The following is an 11,060-nucleotide window of genomic DNA, read 5'->3' on the forward strand; positions in this document are numbered from 1 at the left end:
ACTCCCTGATAACATTATTTCCCCGTGTATGTATCTCATCGTTGTCGATATTACCCCGTCCCGGTAACTTCAACACGAGGGGGTCGATATACCCCCTCCCGATAACTTCAACACGTGGGGAGGGGGGGTCGATATACCCCCTCCCCGATAATATTATTTTCCCATGTACGTATGTCGTCGTTGTCGATATAAACCCCTCCCGATAACTTCAACACGTGTGGGAGGGGGGGTCGATATACCCGCTCCCCGATAACATTATTTTCTCGTGTATGTATCTCATCATTGTCGATATTATCCCCCTCCCGGATAACTTCGACAGTGAAAACTCTCGAGGAGTACACCCAAACTAATATATCCACGTGCTGTCATGCTTGTGTAATAATTGCCATGTTGTAATATATATTTGCAGAAACAATGGAGCACGGACGAGACGAGGAAGCAGTAGAGACGTTGTGGGACATAATCTTAGACGGAGGTGATGTCATGTCGTGTTATCTTAACGACAATGATGGTCTGGAAGAACAGTAGGGTGAAGAAGCAGGTCCGGAAGAACAGCAGGGTGAAGAAGCAGGTCCGGAAGAACAGGGTGACGGCTCCGGTGACCGAACAGAGTCCGGCCAGGTAAATATATTAGTTAAGCCTGTGCTGAGACTAGCTAATTGATGCATTCATTGTTTTGGTATTTACACATATTAATTAACTCTCGTCTTTCTTCTTTTTTCTAGCCCTCTGGATCGAGCACAACTTCGGTAACAAGACGAGGCCCGAAGAAAAAGTTGCGCGAGGATGAAAGGTTTGAGATCACAGCAATCGCGCGTGACAGCCAACCGATTGAACCCATCCGGACGAAGGATGCATTTACTGCTCAGTGCGGGGTTCTTGTTAGGAACAAGATCCTGATCAGCATCCACCAATGGTTTAAGCCGGCTAAAGAAGACCCTGAGGTGTCTTATGTCAATGATATGCAGAAAGATGATCTTTGGAATGAGCTGAAGGCAAATTTCACCCTACCGCCAGAGGAGGATCCAGAGAAGCCGGTTATAGAGCAATTAATTAAGTCTGCTGCTCTTAAAAAGATGGCAGAGCTATGCAGGAGGTGGAAGAATGAGCTGAAAATGTTTGTCGACAAAGAAGAGACACCACAATTCATCGGCAAATATGAGAAGATCAGAGATCAATGGCCCGCATTTGTGGCCCACAAGACATCGGATAAGAGTAAGAAGATGTCGGATACAAACAAGAAAAATGCTGCGAAGAAGAAGCTTCACCATCGCACGGGGTCAGGTGGCTACCTCAAAGGCCGGCCTAAGTGGGCAAAGGCTGAGGCTGATCTGCTTGATAAAGGGATCGTACCAGAGACAATGAACTGGCCAGACCGTTGCCGGACTTGGTTCTTCGGGGCTGGCGGATCCTTGGACCCTGTAACAGGGAAGTGCGTTTGGACGGACGAACAACTTGACATACCCTTGAAGAAGCTTCGGTACTATATCGATGCAGCGCAGAAAGGGACGTTCCTTCCAGACAAAGAGAACGACGAGCTCATGAAGGCCCTCGGAAATCCTGAGCACCCTGGACGAACACGAGGCACGCCAGGCTCCATTCCGTGGAAGGCTGGATTTCCGGACGCAGGCGGTTACAAATGCCATGAGAGGAGGAAGAAAGTGCAGCAGACCGAACTGCAGGCGCTGCATGCAAGGGTACAAGCGATAGAGGAACAAGAAGCAATCGCAGCAAACGACTTGCCAAAGCTTCCCCTGAAGCTACCCCGCCATCTCAGCAGAGAAGCAGCGTGGCTTCCACCGAGCTGCTTCAGCCGGAGGATGTCTTGACGGCTCCTGCCAGCTATCCCGTGGATGCTATCACGGAGTCTCAAAATTGCCACCTTATGACGCAATGGATTAATATGAAGGTCAAGGCGGCCGTTGGCTCTGTTTTTCCTAATGAACCCGGCACAACTTTTCACTGTCGGCCGATTCCAGAAGGATATGCTAAGGTGATGGGGGATGAAATAACGGAGGGATTTGAGGACCTCCCGCTTGACCACCCTACCGGAGAAGGGGAGACTCGGCTAGGTTCTTCTCTGAGGACTCCATGCCTATGGCGGAAGGAGCTCATCAACCTTCCGAACTGGACGCCTCCTCCTCCAGTGAGTCAGGGCACTCCGCCTCCTCCACCGCCTCCTCCTCCGGGGAGTGAAGATCAAGGCACTCGGCCGGCTCCTTCTCCGGCGCGTGGCGGCACTCCGCCTCCTTCTCCGCCTGCGCCGGCGCGCCCGAGCAGCCAGCCTCCTCCTTCTCCGCCTCGTCAGCAAGGGCGGAAGAGACCCGCCGCCGCTCCGGCAGCTGCTCCGGTGCGTCGTAGTCCTTCTCCTCCGCCTCGTAAGCAAGTAAAGAAGACAGCTGCTCAGTCTGCTCGGCCGGCGTCTAGCAGTACAGCCAGAGGCGGGAGGACATACAGATTCGGTCCTTCTCTGAAGACTCAAGAGAAGTTACCATACGAGAGGACCCCGGAGGAGAACGCAAAGATCGAGCGAACCGAAGTGGATGACTGGTTTCAAGGGTTGAAAGCAAAGAGGCATCCACCTCCGGAGCAGAAGGTAGATCCGGTGAAAGCGAAGCGCACTCTGGCTGCCCTGGCAAAACCACCCAAGTCTCTGCCGAAAGGCAACTATGAGCGCATTATTGGAAAGACATGGGCCGAAGCGGAGCGGTCGGGAAGTACAGTCAGCGAACAAAGGATGAAAGAATGACGAGCAGCTGGGAAACAAATTGCCCAGCTCGGCGAACAAGGGAATCAATCGTGCCGCCCGCTCAAGGTGCCTAACGACATCGTCGATCCAAGGATGGTGCCCGGTTATAGCAATCTTGGAGATTACCTGCCCGACGATGTACATTATGATTTCATGGACGTGCAGATACAAAGATACGAGTACGGGAAGCCTCTCGTCAAAGATGAAAGATCTCTATCAACGATGATGCGAAGATTGCATGATTGGTACTTGAAAATCTGCAGAGAGTCTAGGGGGAGGAGTACTTTGTATGTGAGAGTTAAAAAGGAGCATGACCTCGTTGGAATTAATCTGTTGCCTATTCCATTTGAGGAGTTCTATCAGTTTTTGAATCAATTGGCCCTCCATAAAGCAACGGTCACCTGCTACTGTCTGTAAGTAGTACTACTTCTATCATTAAGTCTCTCTATATAGCTCAGCTCTTTCATTACATGTATTTATAATTATCCTCACTATATTATGCAGATTGAAGATCGCCGAATTGAAGAAAAGACAAGTCGGTGATATTGGGTTCATTAACACATATCTCACAGATGCAACTGAGGTTGAATTTCGTGCCGCAGATACCGAGGCCAACTTGCTACGATCATTCAAAATAAATGAAAACAAAGATATAATACTCTTACCTTACAACTTCAAGTGAGTGTTACTGTCTTGTGCATATTCGGTTTCCCTTATATATTAGTCTAGGTTATAGTAATGTAATTGATGAGTTATGCATGTGTGCGCAGGTACCACTATATTCTCCTAGAGATTAGGCTTGAGCAAGGAGTAGTAACTGTCTTGGACTCTAAACGAAAAGATCCCCAGGAGTATGCGGACATGACTCAAATACTCGAGAAGTAAGTTAAATCGATCATTATCCACCATATCAGCAACTTTGTTCATTTCTGATATCAAGTAATTGTTTTCTTTGTCTGGCAGGGTTTGGAGAAAATTCACCAAAAAAGCTCAGGTACTGCCGAAGGAGCTGCAATTTAGACACCCGAAAGTAAGTACTATAGTAGCATGTTCTGCGCATCTCCTAGCTATTGATTCAAGCGCTAGTTTCATCAATACCATTTGGCATTCTTGCTTATCTGTTTGATTGACCTCTATTTCTTGTAAAGTGGTTGTGGCAGGACCAAGGGAATGATTTCTGTGGATACTACGTTTGCGAGTCCATCCGCCACACGACCTGTGAGCGGGGCTACTTTGCCGAACAATATGAAGTGCGTAAATAACAATATTCACAATTTTATTTTATTACCATCATTTGTGTTGAGTTTTATTCATTCATTCATATATATATATATATATATGTATGTATGTATTGACCCCCTTCTTCAAATTAGATGTTCCGGATGCGGGATGAACTCCTAGCACCAGATCGCATGCGAGCAATTCAAGAGGAATTGGCGGCATTCTTTCTTGACCACGTGATCGCTGAAGACGGAGAATACTATGTGGACCATGCATCTGTAATTTAGGAGATTATATTTGTAAGATATAATTATTGTATATATGTAGCTGGTAGTGTCGGATAGATATACGAGAACTTGTTGTTCGACCAATCTCTCGGAGAAGGAGAGGTGGTCGATATCACTTCTCTCTGTATGCATATATGTTCATGACGATCTTCTGTTTCCTTCATTTGCTTACTAGCTAGCTAGCGTGTCTAGTCCTCTCTATACGTATGTATAGTACGTAGCGTCGACCAAGCACGGACATAAGAGAGGACACTTCTCTCTATTAATTAGCTATCTAACACAATATATGAAATACCCAAATTAACCCCCCAAAACCCCCAACCCCCCCCCCCTTTAAAAAAAACAAAAATCCCAGCCACAGAAATGCTGATGCGTGAAGGCCTATTGGTCCCGGCTGGTGCCACCAACCGGGACCAAAGGCCCTCCTACCTGGGCTCAACGCGCAGGCCACGTGAAGGCCCATCTGTCCCGGTTCTGGTTAGAACCGGGACTAAAGGGTCAGGGCATTAGTAACGACCCTTTAGTCCCGGTTCAGGAACCGGGACAAAAGGCCCTTACGAATCGGGACAATAGGCTCGTTTTCTACTATTGCCTCCAACCCATACTGTGAGAGCTAAGATCGTCTACAACCGTGGACACCAAATCTGGGCCCTCATACATCAAGGGATGCACCCGGACACATCAGCAAGCAGTGACCAGTCATGTCTCAAAATTCATCCGCTGCATCCAAGTACCTCAAAGTTGATACCTCAAATCAATACAAACTATCCATAATAAAAAGCTACGTACTACATAGATATCCTATATATATCTGAGAGTAGTCATTGTCAGAGATGTCCATGATCTTCGTGACGGGCTCCGGGTAGATGGGCGTCTGCGGCAACTCCGGCTCATCGTTGGACTCACTTAGAGGCGAAGATTTCATCGGTCTTCGCCCTCTAGTGGAATAAAACCCACATTTAGTCCATGATCCAACTTTTTAACAATATCAGTCCCACCTATGACAATTTGAGTTTACGTCAACATTAGAATTCCACCTCGGTGACTGACGTATGCGTATGCTAGCCATGTTTCCTTTATATTTGTCTCAGGACAAGACTTGATGAGTATCTAATTGTTTTCTTAAAGGAGGATTGTCCCTGGCCTTTGCATCAAAATGATGCATACATCCATATTATTAATGAAAGAACCGACCAAGTACGAAATTTGATACAAGTTTGCTAATCAAGCTGAAATGAAATAAAAATTGCCACAACGGGCAAAAATATGACAAGATGACTACACACCTATCATATTGTTGGACTGCCGGCCAAATCGGTTGTATGTATCACGTGCAACCTTCTCCCAACGGTTGCACCCATAAGCCATATGCTGAGTAACAACCACATACGGATCCAGCCAATTGTCCTGTAGATGACTTGCAAAACTATTGTGATGATTTTTCTGTTAAAAATCACGTCATTCGAGAGTTTCTGGACCAAAGTAATGCACACACTCCGCCTCGAATATGCACCTCTTTTTTAGGCTCAACTTCATTTAGCCATGTCCCAAACAAAGTGGTAATGCAATTAGGAGGTCTGACTTTGAAGGCCACATGTACTGTACGCCATAGTAACTTGGCTATTGAGCATTCGAGCAAAAGATGTTGGATGGATTCATCTTGATCATAGAAACTACACCGTTTACTACCCTCCCAACTACGGTTTTTCCAAGTTGTCCTCAGTCAAGATCACTTCCTTGTCAACAAACCACATAGAGACCTTTATTTTTAAAGGCACCTTAATTTTCCAAATGTGAATCGACTTTGGGATTGGACTGGTGTATATCAAATCTATATAAATAGATTTCAGTGAGAATACCCTTGACACCGAAAGTTTCCGGTGTAGTGTATCAGGATCATGAGATAGGTTAACATCCATCGACCTACGCAAAAGATGTAGCCATCTATCCCATCGCCCCCCACCAGGGATATCCCGATGTTTAAGGAACCAATCCTAGTATTGTACTTGCGTCTTTACTTTGTACAATATTATAAAGGGTTATATATTGTATGGCTAGTCGCGTTGCCCCTAGCCATGTGTCTTCCCAAAACCTAGCAGTATTGCCGTTCTCTATAATAAATTTGGTCCTATTGAACAAGGCAACCTTTGTTCGCATCAGTCCCTTCAAAAAAGGTGAATTGTTCAACTACGCCATTACTTGTGCGAGGGTTTTGGATTGCAAATTCTTGTTACGCGACAATTGTATCTACACACCCTCCTCAACAGATAGCCTGTATAGCCATTTACATAGCTAACGCTTGTTATTTACCTAAAGTTTTTCATCGCTAAACCCCCTTGGTATCTCGGCCTACAAATTATATCCCACTTGGCCAATATGTACTTAGATCTAGTCTCATCACTTTGCCAGAAAAAATGTGATCGATAAAAGTCCAACCTTTTTAGTACCCCCACAGGTACTTCAAAGAAGGACAATAGGTACATCGGCATAATTATGAGCACTGAATTTATCAGAATTAGCAGACGCCCATAAGACATAAGCTTGCCCCTCCAGCGACTTAGTTTCTTCTCAAATCGATCTTCTATGCACATCCACCCTTTGTTGGTTAGTTTTCGGTGATGAGTTGGGATTCCAGCTCACACCCAACTCACACCTAAACTACTGTCCATAATTTCCTATTCTTCCTTAGCGCGTCCAAAACAGAACAGTTTACTCTTGTTGAAATTGATTTGCAAACCCGATAGTTGTTCGAAAAAACACAAAACCAGTTTCATATTTCCAGCCTTTGCCAAATCATGTTCGATGAAAATAACCCCACCGTCTACAAGATGAGGGTTAAGCCCACCCACATGACCGTCCTCTTTGGCTCGACCAATGAGGACCGGCAACATATCAGCAACGCGATTAAATAAGATATGAGACATGGATCCCCCTTATCAGTCTCTTTTGCATATGGAAATAATTACCTATGTTATCATTTGCCCTGATCCCTATGTTGCCTTTTTTGTATAAAGGATTATATTCGACCTGCTTCCTCCAGGTCGCATCGAAACCCCCTTCATACGCAAAGCATCTTGCAAAAATTGTCATTTAACATTATCGTAAGCCTTCTCGATGTCCATTTTGAAGACCACTCCATCTAGTTTCTTTGAGTAAATTTCATGTAAGGTTTCATGAAGAACGGCCACACCCTCGAGGATATGTCTCTCCGACATGAAAGCCTTATGAGTCGGCGGCACCACAGTATGCGTAATCTGTGTGAGACCATGCAGACCGACTATTGTAAATATTTTAAAGCTCACATTAAGCAGACATAACGGTCTGAACTGCTCAATGTGAAACGCCTCCTCCTTTGAAAACAATGTAATAGTTCCAAAGTTGTGCCCGAACAATTGTAGTTGGCCATTAAATAGATCATGGAACATGAGTATAAGGCCACATTTAATGATATCACAACACCTCTTATAAAATTCAGCTGGAAAACCATCTAGGCCCGGTTCCTTATTATTCTTCATTTGTACTATCACCTCGAACACCTACTTCTCCGAGAAAGGTCCCGTCGGAATCTCATTCTCACCGGCCCCTAGTTGGAGTAAATCTCCAACCACATGCTCGTTGAGCGAAACAAGGTTCCCCACCGGCGCCCCAAATAGCTTTCTGTAGAACTCTATGATATAGAATTTTAGATTCTCGTTCCCTACAATTGTACCCTCGTCTTGTTTAAATTGAATAATTATTGGTTCTTTTCATGTATGTTGTATCGAGAGTCGGCAATATATCATATGCCTATTTAATCATCATCCCTAGCTTTGAGCAGTTGATCTTATAATTAATTTATTATATCTTTTCGGTATATAATGGAATTTAGCCGTTTGCACTAATTTATATTTTTCGCAATAGTAATTGTGTCGTATTTTTTGGGTAAAAATCGGTGTCAACGAACGCCAGCTGAAATTGATAATATGTTAATGATGCCCGCTCCTATGTGGGCAACTACCACATCCGGTCAACTGACATGGCCACGAAGATTAGAGGTAATAGGTGTTGCCGCCGCAGGACTCAGTTATGAGAGCCTGAAGGTAGAACGAGCAAGAGTGTGACACGGTGGATGGAGCCGAGAGGGAGGATGAAAAAGAGAGGCGGCAAGCGACATACTTCATCCTCTCCAGTCTCCAGTCGCTGCATCCTCCCCAGTGGGAATCGGAACGCCACCGCTAACATCTCTCCCACATCATCGTGGAATCACCGCCAACAGCGGGGACTAGGTCTTTGAAACAAGCTAGCTCGTTCGTGTAGATGAAGTGAAGAATGACCTTGAAAACCGCAACTCTCATGGCATAAAATTTTACATGGTCCTTGCCGGTAGCCGATTACACCTCCTTTTGTAGCACCGGTAACCGTGTAGCGACAACGAGCCCACATGCCCGTGGATCTCGCTGTCCTTGACGAGGAACTTGACATCCCAACAGTTCTCACTAGCTAGCAGTTGCTCGAGGTGCAGGGCCAAGTTGGACTGTGACACGGGTATCACAGCGCCGACTACAATGGTGCTGCTAGTGCAAGACTTTGTGGTTACCTCAACTCGACATTGGACAGTGAGAGCCCCGTCATGTCCGACATAGTGTGAATTCGCTGATTCCACTGCGATGAAGTCTGGGATTCCATAGCCCTCACCTACGGCATCGGCATAGACATGTGTAAAATTGATCTGGTGCACCGGTGACTTACCGGCGGGGTCTCTGAGCTTAAAGGTCAACGATGCTTTCACGTAGTCATCATCATCATCATCATCATCATCATCATCATCATCATCATCCTCGTCATTGTCATCGCTGCCTTTGTTGTCGTAATGGTTGTTATCATCCTCATATATCATCATCATTGTTCTCGGTCGACCGCTTGAGCAAGAGGCCAGTGTACTCGGCCTTGTCCCCTTCTTGGCCGATCGAGAGGGTAACCATTTATCTACCGAGGCAAAAGTTCTCGCACAACCGGACAATTTGCTTCCTAAGCGTATCCATGGTTTGTGTCAGCTCCCTGCTCTGCACTATATATATGCTCTTGCCTTACTGGTCGATCGAGAGGGCTAGCTCCTTATGACTCTTTTTTTTCACCTGTTGCGATGAAGCTCTTGCTTCTGCGGGGAATTTTATCCTTGGCCGAAAAAATTACTGTAATCGTTAAACTATTCCAGTATCGAAGGATCTGGTCCATTAGATCAAGACGGATACATGGTACGTATTATTTGTACAAATATCTGCCATTTTGTTCCATCTGCTCTTTTTAAATAGCTTGCCACGCCCGGTCGCTCCATCTGACTCATCCAAACATTCGACAGTGATGCATCTAACATTTATACTTGCACAAGAGAGGTGTGTATATCTAGCTGATATTAAGCACGTATAATTCACTATGTGATCCACAGGCCAAATGCCGAATCAGGTTACGAAAGCATCACACATCACAAAGAATAGAACACATGGCATGCATACATCCACGATGCAAATTTGTACGTAAGCAAACAGGCTTGGTATACATTAGCTGCAAGCCGCCGCTGATATTTTTTTCAGCAAGTATGTAAGATAATTTCTGGAAATTTTATTTAAAGTAGAAAAAGGATGGTACATCCATGAGGTTACAAAACATGATTGGCCCCAACAAGTGGTTGTGAGCTACATCGACAGACAAACTATTAACCTCCTGTGACGACTTTATTGCTCCCAGACACGACATGGTTGCTCCCAGATACGGTATTGTTGCTCCCGGATACGGTATTGTGACTCCCGGATACGGTGTGGAAGCTCCCGGATACATTATTGTCAATCCCGGAAACAACATTGTTGTTGTCAGTTACGATATGTTTGCTCCCAGATACGACATGGTTGCTACCGGTTACGGTATTGTCGCTCCCGGTTGTGATGGTATTGTTGCTCCCAGCCACCGTGTTGTTGTTCCCGGATATGACAGTGTTGTCGTTTCCGGATACAACATTGGTTCTACCAGATCGGACTTTGTTGTTTGTCCCGGATATGATATTTGGTTGTTGTTGTTGGAGTGTTCTTCTGTTACCCAGTGAACAACCAGTGGAGGCAAGGCCCTTGAGCTGTATCAATCTCTTGGGTACCTCGTCAACCAATAAATTATTAGAGAGATCCAAGTAGCGAAGGTGATCAAGCTCACCAATCCATGATGAGATGGTTCCGATCAGTTTGTTGTTGGCAAGGTTGAGCTCCACCAGCTGCGTGAGGCCCGCCAAGGATGCTCCAGAGATAGGCCCCGCAAGCCCGTGCCCAGGGAGCCGAAGCGCCGTGACGCGTCCACTTGTGCCGTCGCAGCTCACACCTTCCCAGCCACAGCACGAGGCGCCGGACCAGACGGCACGTAGGAGCACGCCACCACCACCCAGGTTCCCGGCGAAGCCCTGCAGCGCGTGGAGGTCGTCGGTGTGGCATGACGTAGCGCTCGCCGCTGGCAAGAGAAACGCCAACAAGTGGAGCAGCAGCCAGCATTTCGCCATGGATCTAGCTGAAGTATGCTATGTATGCACAAACGCAACAACTCTCGGTAAGAAACCTTGTTTGGTGTGCAATTGATTCGCAAGTGCTCTTGGCAAAAACTGCTTGGGTGGTGCATGTTATCTTATAGTGTGTGTGTGTGTGTGTGTGTGTAAGTACGCGTTGCAAGTGGTTCGGTACTGTTAGTCCGTGGCCACAAGGCCCACAAGTGCCTCCCAATTCAACTTGGTTTTTGTTGTTGTCCGTCGACTGAAATCCATCGACTCCAGCTGCTGCTGCTCCTCCAAG

The 11,060-nt window shown here is 46.1% G+C and overlaps 1 protein-coding gene across 1 annotated transcript; it reads right to left on the reverse strand.

The window, feature by feature from the left end:
• Positions 1 to 9,844: 9,844 nt before the first annotated feature.
• Positions 9,845 to 10,850, reverse strand: LOC119287486 (phytosulfokine receptor 2-like). The gene has a single exon (XM_037567037.1). It carries the CDS (start codon positions 10,772 to 10,774, stop codon positions 9,950 to 9,952), a length of 825 nt encoding a protein of 274 aa, XP_037422934.1. The 5' UTR covers positions 10,775 to 10,850; the 3' UTR covers positions 9,845 to 9,949.
• Positions 10,851 to 11,060: the final 210 nt, after the last annotated feature.

Source organism: Triticum dicoccoides, chromosome 4A, assembly GCF_002162155.2.
Source record: "Triticum dicoccoides isolate Atlit2015 ecotype Zavitan chromosome 4A, WEW_v2.0, whole genome shotgun sequence".
Taxonomy (NCBI): Eukaryota; Viridiplantae; Streptophyta; class Magnoliopsida; order Poales; family Poaceae; genus Triticum; species Triticum dicoccoides.

Coding starts and splice junctions, on each gene's coding strand:
- LOC119287486 (XM_037567037.1), bottom strand. CDS start 10,774: ATGGCGAAATGCTGGCTGCTGCTCCACTTGTTGGCGTTTCTCTTGCCA.